This window comes from Taudactylus pleione, unplaced genomic scaffold (assembly GCF_031769625.1).
Source record: "Taudactylus pleione unplaced genomic scaffold, aTauple2 ptg000179l, whole genome shotgun sequence".
NCBI classification, from domain to species: domain Eukaryota; kingdom Metazoa; phylum Chordata; class Amphibia; order Anura; family Myobatrachidae; genus Taudactylus; species Taudactylus pleione.
In genome coordinates, this window is record NW_028284581.1 from 21260160 (window position 1) to 21274699 (window position 14540).

At 42.7% G+C, this 14540-nt stretch overlaps 1 protein-coding gene across 2 annotated transcripts in view; it reads right to left on the reverse strand.

The window, feature by feature from the left end:
• Positions 1 to 14540, reverse strand: part of ZNF236 (zinc finger protein 236) — a 192347-nt gene that overhangs the window by 34585 nt on the left and 143222 nt on the right. For both annotated transcript variants that reach the window (XM_088475911.1, XM_088475912.1), the window contains exons 26-28: positions 12578 to 12757; positions 10476 to 10634; positions 7479 to 7663 (exon numbers count right to left, since the gene is read on the reverse strand). In XM_088475911.1, the coding sequence (XP_088332037.1) occupies positions 7479 to 7663; positions 10476 to 10634; positions 12578 to 12757 (524 nt within the window). The remainder of the gene's footprint in view (positions 1 to 7478; positions 7664 to 10475; positions 10635 to 12577; positions 12758 to 14540) is intronic.

Here is a 14540-nt window from a genome sequence, read left to right on the forward strand (position 1 = left end):
AACCTAACAGCTAATCGTCATGGCTCATTAATAAATGATAAACATGAAAGTATTTTTGGGTATCCAATAACCCTATATATTTTACCGGGACGTAGGTCTATATCCCAACACTAGAAGACCGGCAAAGGACAGAAGTTAGGCGTCGACATACAGACGCCTATCTTCATCCCGACGCCGGACTGATCGAGGCGAGTCCGGCCGCCCCTAGCACTCAGCCACGGGGGGAGGGGGGGATAGGTTAAGGCAACCTCGGGGGGTACTTAGGCACCCCCCAGGGAGGGTTAGGCTAGGGGAAGTGGGGGTAAGGCGCCGCTGGGGGGAGGTTAGGGTTAGGCACCCCCCGGGAGGGTTAGGTTTAGGGTGCGGGGAGTTAGGGATAGGTACCCCTCAGGGGGACTTAGGGTTAGGCACCACCGCGGGAGTTTAGGGTTAGACACCCCTAAGGGGGGGTTATCGTTGGGGGGGGGAGGAGCGGTGTGGGTTAGGCAAGTTACCTGCCGCTATCGGGATTTCCTCCTGTCGGGATTTGAACCGGCCGCCGGTATTTCAATCCCATTCCGTGCAGGACAGCAGGCAGGACGATGGTAATTTAGATAATTATTCTATATTTGCAAATGGAGACAGATTTAAGCTGGGTACATACTGGAGCAATATTGGCCCGGTATGTTGTTTCTGGCCGAATCAGAATGACATATCGGCCACATTGTTCAGTGTGTATGGCCAATCCAGCGGTCGTTAGCGATATCTTCTGGTCAGCGGAGATGCATGGCCAAACGACGATATCACATGCGGCGCTGTAACCTGTGCAAGGTAACGTAGGATGGAACAAGTGATCGTTCCATCCTTCTTTACATCGTTCTGATGTGTACCATGGTTATGATATGCAGACTTTTGCCTGCTGTATCGTCCAGGTACACATTGCTCCAATGTGTACCCAACTTTAGACTTATCGAAGTGCAGAAAACAGATATTAGCCGCCGGCATTTCAATACCCATAGCATCCGTTCCAGTCAGAATGACTTTGAAATGCTCTTAGTTTCTAACATTACATTTGTCCAAATACTGTATACTGAGGATGCATCATAGTCCCCACTTAATCAGAGTTATAACCAAGCACACACTGTCTGTCTGATCGATTGGCTGTAACAGAATAAAAAGCAGATGGACTTTTAGAGAGCATTATATTGTCCTTCTCAGTTCAAAAACTTTCATTAAGAAAGGATTTAATGTGGATGTCTGTGCTTTATGTTTCAAGTATTATTTGTCTGGAGAATAGAAAAAAAAAATCTTTAAACCACAGAATTACAAAATATATCTTGTTTAGAGATACTGTAGCTCATACAAAATGTTATTTTTAGAAAATATAGTGGATATGATTATTTACTTAATCTATGAACACCAGGTGCTGTTTGTTAAAGTGTGCCACCCAATACTATTTTCTCAAATTGTGTTTCCAAGATCCAAGGCAAAATGACAACTTGATTAAGTATCCTTACCCAGAAGCCTCTTTGAATTAACACTAATGTCTTCAGCAGCTCAGAGACTAGGTTTCCACTTAGAAAGACTCACTCAAAATAAATCTTTGCAAGCTGTGCCAATTAATATCTTCTCTCAACTGTTATTTTCAGGGGTATATTGAGCAATTCATTTTTATTCAGTCAATGTTTTATTAGAACATGTCTAATTTATTTTTAAACAATGACATTCAGATGCAAACTTATTTAACATAATTCAGGGCAGTAAAGGATATTCAGCTGAGGGTATGTTCATGAAATATTTTATGTATGTTAATTAAATAGTAGTTTATTTTGTATATAAATTAAGGACCCTTTACAGAATTAAATGATGACATTTAAGTTGAGCTAAACACCAAGTTCTTTAAGTTGCTATCAGCATCTAACATACATATTATGATATACTACTGGGTAAAGTTTTAGATGGTATTTTAGCTCAGGAATATTGCAATTAACTAATGTCAAACCAAATTCCCCAGGAAGTTCATAATGGTATACAGTGCTGTGTGGGACCGTAGGGTGGAGTATTATTTTCTGTGGCTGACACTAATGCACTGAGATAATTAAGTTTTGCTCTGGTGTTGGAACAGCTGCAACGAAAAGCTAAATTAGCAGTTGCAAATGCTTACACTAATACCCCTTTCCAGACATAAAATCCCGGCTTCAACCTGACTCGGACCTGGGACACTGAGCACAGGTTGAAGCCCGGTTTACCCCTTTCACACATGGGTGATGACTCTGGTTCTTCCCTGGTCGTCAATCTTTACACTGGACCCAAGTATTCAGTGACCCGGGTCTTCCGGCATTTCCTTGGCGCTTGGAGATGATATCATGTCAAAGCGCTACTGTCCCCGGCCAATTAATATATTTTAGGCATAACCACTAGCAGCTGCTGCTTTGCGGAACTTATCACCTCACGGTTTTACTTCCATCTGCCGCCCCGCTCACACCAGGAGCTGGACAAAACAAGCAGGGACGACCAAGACTGCCTGGTCCTGATTTAGAAGTCTAAATAAGTAACACAGCTCTCACCTGGAAGAGGGGTGCTGGATGACTGGGAAAGAACTGCATATGAGGTCAGTCTGGCCAGGGGTGCTGTGCTGGATGACGGAGGGGTGCTGTGCTGGGAATAGGGGCCTAATTAATGAGGCCAGAGGTGCTCTGCTTGATGAGGGGTGCTGACTGTGCTAGGTAGGCCAGGGGTGCTGAGCTGGATGAGAGGTGCTTACTGTTTTGGGAAAGGGGTGCATAATGAGGCCAGGGGTGCTGTGCTGGATGAGGGGTGCTCTGCTGGGAAAGGGGTGCATAATGAGGTCATTGGTGTTGTGCTGGATGAGGGGTTTTGAGCTGGGAAAGGGGTGCATAATGAGGCCAGGGGGTGCTGTGCTGGATGAGGGGTGCCAAGTTGGGAAAGTGTGCATAATGAGGTAGGGATGCTGTGCTGGATGAGGGGTGCTGACTGTACTGGGAAAGGGGTGCTGGAAAAGGGCAGGAGTGCTGTGCTGGATGAAGGGTGTTGACTGTGCTGGGAAAGGTGTGCTGGAGACCAGGGGAACTATGCTGGGAGGGGAGAGAGGTGCTGTGCTATGAGACGGGAAGTATGTGGTGCTGTATACATATTCTATATGTGGGGAGGGAGAGAGAGGTATATATTTTCCATAGACAAAAAACCTTACGGTTTCACATGTCCCATTAAGGCTACTTAGACATGATCTGAAAATTCACAAAACCTATTGATTTTCTGCCACTCAAACTTCAAAAGCAATGAAATTACGATCATTAAGGCTGACGCCTTAATGGATGTGTTGGTGGTTGGGTTTGTCACCATAGCAACTAATGCACTTTGCCGGCTTGAGCATGACGGAGGGGAATTTGACTGCGTATGATGACGTAGTCTTACCCGAGCCACGTGTCCGATGCCGGATGTGCACCACGTAGCATCTGGGTGAGTTTGTCTGGTTTCTTTTATATATATATATATATATATATATATATGTTTTCATTGTATGCAGTTGGTCTCTGAGAAAAATCTTGATTAAATGAGATTGAAACATTAGCTTAAATCTGACCTAGTACTTTCGTTATTTCCCAACCACCAGCATCCTGACGGTAATTATTCAGGTTAGGGGGAAGGTTACATTTAGGGGTTATGGTTAGGCAATAGGGGAAGGGTTAGCGTTAGGCTGCGGGGGGGAGGGTTAGGCTATGGGAGGGAAGAATTAGGGTTAGGCTGTGGCTGTGGGAGGGTTAGTGTTAGGGAATTGGTACGATATCCCGGCTGCCGCATGGCCGGGAGTTCGATTCCCGGCAGCCCGACAAAATAGCAGAGCCCGGCAGTGGAAGCCCGACAGCTCTGGAAATCCCGATTGTGGTAAGGTAAGTATCTACTAATCTAACCTAACCCCCCTAACCCTCCTTAGGGGTGCCTAACCCTAACCTCCCCCCCTGTGCCTAACCCCAAGTCCCCCCGGGGGTACCTAACCCTAACCCTCCCTCCCCTAGCCTAACCCTAATCCTCCCGGGGGGGGGTGCCTAACCCTAAGTCCCCAAGTGGTGCCCTAAACACAACCCTCCCCCCCGCGGCTGTCCGCTCGTGATGCCCGGCATCCGCTCGATCGGGATGCCGGGCGCCGGTCTCCCGGCATCGGGGAAATGAGCGGCGTCTAGATATAGACGCCGGTCATTTATCCCACGGTGGGATAAAGCAGTTGGGAAGCCGGCGGCCGGGATTCCGGCAGCTGGCTTCCCGATTGTACACCAGTGTTAGTATACTTACGTACTTGTATCGGTATTCTGACTGTCTGTATCCTGAACACCGGGATCCCTTACCCAACCCACTTGAAGAGGAGTGGGAGAGTGTCTGTAGAAAAACTTACAGATGTGTCCTTACACATCTTTGCTGCAGTCGTGCTAAAAAGCCCCCTCGGTGTGCCAGATTCTGTGAGACTCTGCTAGTGGCAGAAAATGCGACTAAGGCACAGCAGCAGACTGTGCTGATTAAATTAATATGCAATTAAGTCTCTGATTCTCTATACGAAGTGCTACAATGTAGCAGCCGCAGCTTTTTTCATTCCAAGTTTCGTTGCGCTTCATATACAGACTCAGGTGCACACATATATACAAGTGTCACATATCATATTAATCAGCACAATCTGACTTAGGGCCGAACCCAAGTAGAGGCGAAATGCCGTGATCGGCGAAAGGTTTTCGCCAATTTGCACTTTTCGCCCTATTCAATTCCAGAATGTTTTCATCTACGTGAAAACTCCATAGGCAAAAACAGGCGAATAAGTTTCTCCTCCCAGAGGCAGGAGGAATTCGGTGAAAAATCTCTATTTTGAGGTACAAGTGTGCGGACTTGATCAGGAACCCTTTGGACCCCTCCCCCCCCAATGACTAATAAGGCAAATAAATAAAAATTACAAACACCCTAAAAGCGACTTAATATTTAAAAAGTGTTGGAAAATAGGTAAAAAGTAGGGGGCCTGGTATTTTGTGGGGCTATAAGGTTGAGCCAGGTGTTTTTAGGCCTGCAGGAGGCTGCAGCAGATGTATTTTTTTATTTTTTTTAAATCTTCACTTTAGAGACATCAAGATATACTAGTACGCATTTACATGTACCCCAAATTTAACTATGGGACGTACTTTTCTCAAAAAACATTGCTTTATATAATTTTTCAACACTTATGCAAATATGCATATAACAGTCCTTTCACGCAATATAAGATCACTAAATACTTTTATTAGGCCTATTAATACACTTCTATATTGATTACCAGGGTCAGTTAGGCTTTTCATGGGGTACAGACTGATTTCCCCAAAATATGCTGTCCATTTCACTACTCATTACATTAGGCCTATACGCGTTTTCACCTGTCTTGGAATTGAATAGGGTGAAAAGTGGGGATGCGCATGGCGAAAACATTGCGTCCAAACAGACAGATGAGGCGAAAATATTGCGCTTTTCGTGGCTAACTGAATACAGGCCTTAGTCGCATTTTCGGCAAAAACAGGACACCAAGCGCTATCAGCGTAGCACGGGAACAGGCGTCTCACTCACGCCAGGCAAATCGCACTGTGTGGCGTATTGAGGCTAGATGTATGAGGCACCATTTTGGGGGCTTAAAGACACTACTGTGAGCCTATACAACTTTACAGGGAAGGATTATGTTGCACTACAGTGCGGGCATACGCAGTACATGCTAAATGCAAGCACACAGTAGCTTGTACGGCCCTGATATGGCACGTGATCGTGCAGTGTCTGCAACAAGCTGAAAAGTCTTGATGAGGTCATACAGCATCATTATGTTGAAATCGCTGAGGTGGAACATCTGTATGACCAGTAGACACTGCATTGAGGTTTAACCGGCAACGGAAGAACCTAGGCCTGTTTGGTTCTGGGGTACCTCAAGAAACTGCTAGTTTCCTCTAATCCTGCCTCATGGGTCTCTTCAGTTAGGTGGTCATTTGCATACTGCAAGAAAGTGGACAGCATTACATAGCCATGATTTCTACAGCCACAGTCCATCACATGGTTGTGTCCCTTTTTATAGCCATCATAATTAAGTTCCAACCACTAGAATGCATTTAAGAACCTAAAGTTGCCTGTCTGTAATTTTGGAGATTTTTCTTTATATATTTCTTTAATTTACAAACAGACTGTTAGTAAATCAGGGGATCCTGTAGTTGTCTATGTAAATCTATCTACGTTTGGTCGATATTCAATTTTGTTCAGGATTCGGTTTAACAGTAGATTTTTTTTGTTTGGTTACTGCTGGAAAGTAAGTTGAAGTGGAATTAAATGTATAAAATTATATGACCCCACCAGGGCTGTAACTAGTGATGTGCGAGCTGTGCCACCACACAGAGCGTAAAGCTGGACAGTCACACTGCCGTCAGAATTTCTGCAGTAGTGCTGCCTGGAGCATCCTTAGAACGCTTCAGATGTGCACACCGCTGCCCTTACAGCCCCCCAAAGCACCCTGAGGATGCTCTGGGCATTACTGTTATTCTCAGCGATTGTGGCCCCACGCCCTCTGTATGTCATCATGTGCAGGGGCGTGGTCTATGCCGGGATCCCTAGTTACGACGCTAGACACTAGCATTGAGTTTGTGGGCGAATAATACAGACTGAAGATTTAAAGACTTAAAACACCTGTTCCCACATGCACAATTTAGTTTTATACATTGCTACATAGCATTATGTTCTGTCCTGAGCAAATGGAAACACATCAGTTTATACAAGCAGATATTTATGTATAATGCATTATGCTGGGCAGACTTCCTCCAACCCACACAATAGGAGCTGTGAGGTATACAGGAAACTGGCCTGAAAGTGAGCTGTCAATTCTCACAGTTGGACTTGTCTTCTGAGTCCTGTTTTCAAAGTGCGCTATGCTGACCCCCGCTCTCCTGCTGTGTGTTGTATAGGAAGTTTGCCCTGTAGAGAGTAGTGCATAGAACAAAATACTCCCACACAGATATTAAGAAAATAACATTTTTACTTCTTAAATAATATAGTACACAAATCTAATGTAATAAAACAAATATGTAAAATACTATAGGACATGGTCACAGGCTGCTTCAAAGGCTCATATTATGTAGGCATCAGATTGATTGACAAATGAGACTGGTAACATTAGACATGATACAGAGAATGTGTAGTAAATTCTTTCCCACACAAACACTTTAACTTTAATACGCCAGTATGTTTTGGACTGTGGGGGACTGTGTTCTTTTAACACGGTCAACATGAAAATTGTGAAAACATACAAACCCCTCACATAAAGTGCCTTGGATGGAATAGAGACCATGGCCCCAGGGTAATGTGTCAGGCACCATCATACTGTAGTCATGGTTGCGGTTTACCACTCTAAAATACAGTTTATCTGCACATAATGTTCTTTCAGTATTACCGTCATCTATGTTGGAGACGTTGACAAGATATGAAATGTAATACCTTACCTCTGAAGTGATGTTAAGGGTCACAGCATCAAGCCCACCAGACAGCATACTCTCTGTGTCAGCCAGGGTCAGGGTTACACTCCCATCTCCTCCCACTCCAGAAGACATAACCAGATTTTGAGTGGACACAGGGGTTTGTGAAATTGAGGTTGTGCAAGGTAGACTGCCAGTTGATGTGGTCAATTCTGATACATAAAACAATCCACAATATAAATATTATTAAAGCCTTTCCCTACATCCTTCAAATCAATTATTCTATAGGCATATAATTATTTTAATAAGAAAATCAAGATCTGAAAAAGCAACTAAGTTGTAGCCAGTTATAATAGTAGGTATAAAAGTTTGAATGGCTAAGAAAGACAAATTATGTTTTAGCTATTGTGTGGTGCTTTGAAGATGTAAGGTTAAAGCTGCACGCTCATGTTTCTATAATGTGCGCCTTATTCGCATAAATAAAACAACTGGAAGCATCAAAACTACTTTGCTAGATTGCACTGATCAATATGACGTGCAACATTTGTAAATCTGTGTGCGACTAAGTCTAAGGGGTAAATTTACTAAGATTCGAGTTTGGTCGAGATGGCAATCTCGGGTGAGTTTAGCCATTTTTTTCAACTCGCAAAATTTACTAAAGATAAAACTCGGGTGGATCTGGGAGAGATTTCTTACTAGTAAAACGGGTGAGTGCAAACTCGAAACAACTTACTATACCCCTACGCATTTTTTCCCCCTATATTTATAACCAGGACTGGCCCTGCAGCCAGGTGCTGGTTCCTAAATTACGGTGGGAACCCTACACATTTTTTCCCCTGTAATTTTAGGAACCAGGACTGGCTGAGCAGTCCGGGGCTGGTTATGTCTTTTGGGGGGGACCCTACGTAATTTTTTTTTACATTTAACCCTTTTTTACAGGTACAACACACAAGCAGCATTGTATCTTACTGATATGTGCAGGCTGTTTTCTCGGGAGAGTTTTGCAGAGAGAAAACACGGCAATCTCGGGTGAGTAATCACATCTGAACTTGCTACTCGGGGGAGAAAATCGATCTGTTTCACCATAGGCCAACTCACTCTCAGCTAAACTCACTTCTTAGTAAATATGTGAGTTTCAGGAGCCTCAAATCACCCAAGTTTTGGCGATGATAATCGAGTAAAAAAACAAACAAACTCGATCAGACTCGAATCTTAGTAAAGTTACCCCTAAATCTGTATACGAAGTGCGACGATGCAGCGGTCGCGGCTTTTTCTCACGCCAATTTCCATTGAGCTTCATCTTCAACTTTGTATATGTTTAAAACGAATTCCTGTGCAGTTAAAGCCGCAGCTCAGCATCTCTAATAACTTTGAGTAGTTTTTAATTTAAATAATACGAAAAATGTAAAGAAAAAGTTGCCCCGGACGTCTTGTGCTGTATACATAAAGCAGCCCCCTGGGATTTGCATAGGTGGTAATGCAGTGGTAATGCAGCTTTAAATGAAACAGGTAGGGGATGACATGGTGAAAGACATAATAAAGCAGCGTTTCAACATGGGTGACTGAATTCATCCCAGATTACTGGAAATGAAAAATAAGTTGGCAGAAGCAAACCACTGTGTCACAAGTGAAAAGGCTCTGATTGAATGTATGATTTCAGTATGTGTAAATTGCCAGCCGTCAACACAAAATGCACATTGCACCCGATTGCTGAGAACACAGGTAAACCAAATAATTTGCTAGGAAGTATAATAACAAATTTAAAACAAAAACACACAAAGACCATAAGAAATGCATGCTGGGAATTATAGTCTGTCCACAGTCCTAAGTTGTTTAAAAGAATGGAGCCTAAAGCTGGGTTCCATTAAACGGACGATATATCTATAGTGCATCGCCGGGGTGTACAGCGGATATGTTTTTGAATGACATCATTCACAGACATATCCGATCTGCTGTGTAGCACACCAGATGGCCGATATATCCGAAAGATACATTGGTCATCTGTTGGTGTGTATGGGCAACACAGCAATCTCCCGTAAACATGCTGCAGGGACCCGGCAGTGATTGACAGCTGAACTGGGTAATATTAATATTCTCTGGTCTTATTAACTTCCAGGTTAGCTATAAGAATCTTGCCTTTGCATTCAGCAATATATTTGTAAGAAAGATATGCTAACACATAGCATTCATACAGAGTATTTCACTCACTATTGGCCCCAAAGTTTTTCTTAGAACTTTTAAAGTAATTGACATAATTTAGAGAAATTTGACACAGCCCCACCTCGTGTTTGTGTGTTATGTGCCAATATGAACCGGTACACAGCTGAACAGCGCGTATTTATTGTCAAGACTTACTGGAAAACTGAGTCGATAAAGGTTCATATCGGCACGTAACACACAGACACATGAATGTGGAACCCTCAGTACAAAACATCACTGTTGGAAGCAGTAATACCTACTGACTAGCAGTGGTGGCTCCAAAGGTGGGGCTGCAGCACAGTCCAATTCAAATAGGGGAACCACACCAACTGCCATCCTCACTGGATATGTGCTCACTGGCAGTTGGTGTGACTCCCCTATTTGAATTTTACAGTGGGCTGCTGACTAGGGTGGGGAACAGTTGGCATTCACTTCGCGCATGTGTGTACAGCTGGCCTGGATGCTAATGGTGAAAACTTTCAAGACTTACTATGACTTCCTCATGTTTCTCATACCAAGGTGTGTCTGTGTCACATTTCACTAAATTACGTCAATTACTTTAAAAAAAAACTTTAGGGCCAATAACGAGTGGCCCTAAAGGCTGTCAGTGCCTGGATTTGTTATTGCCAATACAGAGTGCGGCATCAATAGCATCAAACTTGAAGATCTTATTTCTTTTTAGCGGATAAGAACATTTTGTAGATTTGACTTTTTATGATTTTCTTATACTTTGGGCGTATTGCACAAAATTTTATGGCTCACATGGACTGACAAAGAAAAAATGAAAAAATATAATAAAAAAATATAAGCTCCATACTGCAATACCTGAAGTAGTAGTTAGGGTAGAGGCCTGTGACAAAAGGTGATCATTACTTAAGGATAATGAGGTCTCAGGAGTCTGGCCAGTTATTGCAGGTGTGCCGAGTCTCATGCTCCCGTTCAGTTCACTGCTTCCTGAAGAGCCCAGATGCATAATATCTTGGCCTTAAGCAAAATGGACACAATTAGAAGTTTGGAAAAACTAAATCGTACACGATTACTAGAGGCAATAGAAAATGTACATTATTTACAACCTAGTACCTTCTCACCTCTGTCATACATACTTTATATGATCTGTAATTGTATCAGCCACCATGGTACAGGTGATTGGCATGCTAATCAGGATGTTAGCTACATAGCTCAGCCAATATGCTGCCCCCTGCTCCATACCTATACCAGTGTGAGAAGTGCTACTGTGGAGGAGGAATGTCACAATGCTGTTTGCTGATAGTAGCATACTGAGAGCAATATTTAGGAGTCCTTCTCCTGAGTGAACTTGGGGCAAGGAGAAGTTTATTCTTTTTTATTGGTATAGGCTTTAAATAGACTGCATAGGCAAACGTGGGGGGGAGGGTTCCGTCTGCCTGGAAACCACCTTCCCCAGCACACACCATGACCACAATATAAATAGTAGGGATGTGCAGGCTCGGTTCTACTCGGTTCCAAATAGTAATAAGTGCTGCATGTTCTTCTCAGTATCACAAATGAAATGATTAGCAACACCTGTGGATCTTTTAAAATGTGTCAGCCAGTAATAAATATACCTGTGCACCAACTAGAAGATGTAGAAAACATGCACTGTTAGGGGTGCACTGCTATAGACCATCAATAGGATTAATTATTAATACTGTATAATAATACACTATCCAGTACATAAGGAGACCAATATGTAAGTATATGTCCAGGGCAATGCTAGGTTCTTCTGCTGCTCCCCCAGACTCCCGGACTAGCTCCAATGCTCTGGAATGGTGCCCACATCTGAAAAAAAAACATTCTGTTCAGACAGGATGGACCTTCTGCAGCATCTAATGGCTTACTATGATCGCTGGTCCTGTATATGCTGGAATTATGCCACACAATATACTTTGTATGATGCATATTAAAGTTGGATAAGTGCTAATTCTGCCCTATTCATGGACTGGCCACATTGGCTCTAAAATCAAGCATTTGGAAACCCCCCTCTAGAAATCCTGCGTTTGCCACTGGACTGAAGAGGATCTGTGGTCGCTCCTCATTAACTCTCCACCTTCTTTACCTCTTTACAAGATTAGTGTTAGACAACTGCCAATTTTTATTTTTTACCCTCATTTACCTCGTTTGGAATTAAAGTGCCCCCAGAGGGAATTTAGCTAGGGTGAAATAAATTCAAAACATAATTTAAAAGGACAATATATGTGAACGACTGCTGTTGCGTTCATTGCTTCTGAAGAAAGCTAGAAACCAGTTTCAAATTGGTCATACAAGTAATCCTAACAAAAAGTTGGGACATATGAGAAACCACGAGTCTGACGCAGTCGCTGCTGCGTCTTTGGACATAGCAGCAATGCGAAAATATGGTAATGATGCAGGAGGCGCTAGACGTGCACTGCTGGCATGGCAGATCACGTTCTGCATCGGATCACCATTGGACAGCCATCGGCCTTCTGAGTAAGCCTAAACTTACTCAGAATGGCCTCCGGAACTCCTCTGGCGGGGCCAGGAAATCTGTGCTGGAAGATGCAGACCCTGGCATCAGCACGCCTACAAAATGGGGCAACAGACCCCTGTTTTATAAGACGCCCACTATCACCTACCCCTGCCTTGCCCCAAATGGTCGCAGCTTGTCAATCATGCTGCGGTTTAGCGGGCACTGCGACCGTAGACTCATCACAAACAGAAATCGGCACACGTGCAGAGTATAGATCCTGCGCATGTGCCCATCCGAAAATGTGATTAAACCATCAGGTTTACAAACAACTCTGAAGCAGGCCCAATGTTCCTGTTTATGACCTTTCATGACTCATAGCCCCGATTTTCCGCAGCGGAGCTAGAAAGATTGAGTATATTGAGAGAGGTACATGGAGTATAAATAGAAGATCAAAATACAATACATACAGTCTTCAACTAACCAGATATGGTGAGTGTAATTTCCTGTGGAGACACCGAGGACGTAGTAGGAGTGGTGCCAGCAGCATGTGCCAAAACCTGGCTTAAACTGGAGTTATTAATGGTCAGCGTGATCTCGTGTTGTCCATTAGAGGTGGATACCAGTCCTTGAGAAGTCATAACCTGGGAAAGTTCCTGTCCAGCTGTAAATGGAGAAAACTTTCTGTAAAACTTCCTTTTTATGAGATACAAACAGCAATTCAAATATAGCTAGATCAATGTCACATCTATATGCAGAAACACAGTGAATAACAATGCTCCACAGAAATAACTCCAAGTGGAGCACATTGATTTTCTGGACAATTATGAATTTTGATTACATTTTTCAAAATGTAGTGACTGCAAAACAGAAGAAGGAGTCATCCTGATGCAGGATCACGCTGCAGGTATAAAAAAGGAACATTGCATGAATAGAAAATGAGTGGCATACAGTTGTGACTGCTGTAGAATATCTGTGCACTAGCATTCACATGGCAACGACTCAATATGTGTAATGGTACAAGACCTTGATGCTATGGAAAGGAGCATAACATTGCTCAGGAATTTGAAGATATGCAGAGAGAATGTAGTTAAAGAGAGAGCAACCTAATAAACGTATATGTTTTATGGGTGTGATGGATTTTATTTCATGTAAAGAAAGATGCACACACACACACACACACACAAATTATTATTAAACATAACTAAGAAGGGACAGTGGGAGATTGTTGATACAGGACAGTTGAAAATGAAGTTGAAGAAGAAGCATTATGATACAGGAAGGAAATACTAATATAATGGAATACAGCTGTGTTGTTAAACTGGTGACTGGGCACTGCTGGGTCAGTATGGGGAGACAGAGAAGTTGCTCAACCATGCCTTTCATTGTCAGAGGTGCAGGAATCAGCCAGCAGCAGCAGATACACAGCAGTAAGGAAGATGAGGTGCAAAGTATGTAAGGACATGGAAGCTCAAGTCATGACAGTAGTCTATATGTACAGACATAATAAACAGCCTGTCAGAGGTTTCACAGAGCTTCAACAAAAGGATGGTCTTTTCCTTCTGATAAACCAATTAGACTGGATTTTTATGCATTATAAATGACATTTAACAAATGTCTACTATGTCATATCCTCCCCCCATTAGATGTTTTTTCAAGACCAAGAGCTTTGACTTTAGTAACTAGAAGATTTAAGCAATCATTTCTTACAACCTTAAATACCCTTGATATCTGGTATTAGACCGTCCTTGGGCAAGTTCCTTCAAATTGGCTATAAGGCTAGTGTCAAAGAGATTAACGAACACAGTCAGTCTATTTATGTGAGCATTTCAACCTTACTCTAAATGACTAGATCAGCTAGGTATGTCACCGCATAACTCTGGTTCGGACAAAATATCTAATCCATGAGGAGACAGAAGAAAGCGTGAGCACCATGGAGTATTATTTTGAACTGAAAAAGCCTCCATAGTGTGCATATACAGTTTTTGTTCTTTGCCTTCTTGTCCACCTAGATTGGCCAACACACTTACTAAGAGCAAGAATAGAAATAAAATGGGCAAACTCAAGACCATCACGCTCATCCACATGTGGTATAGCATAGGCTTAGTACTTGGAAACAATACTTATTTTAAGAAAATCAATGAAGAAATGACAATGGGGCTATAAAAGTAATTTGTGGACTCTTCAATGATATCCAACATTTAGTGGATTTGTATCAGCTGGACCTGTTTACCTTCAGGAAGTGTATAAAGTCTTTGGCAAACAAGGATCCCTGGTAGCATAGCAATGTTAAGTTTTACAAATAGGGCATACTGCTCTTTCCATGCCTTTAAGATTTAATGTGTATTTGTCATTTCAGGCTCAGTCATTTCATTCTAATGTTGTTTTTTAAGGGATCCTGTTATCTATCAGATAAAAGTGGTCTAGAGCCTCAGGACCACTTTTAT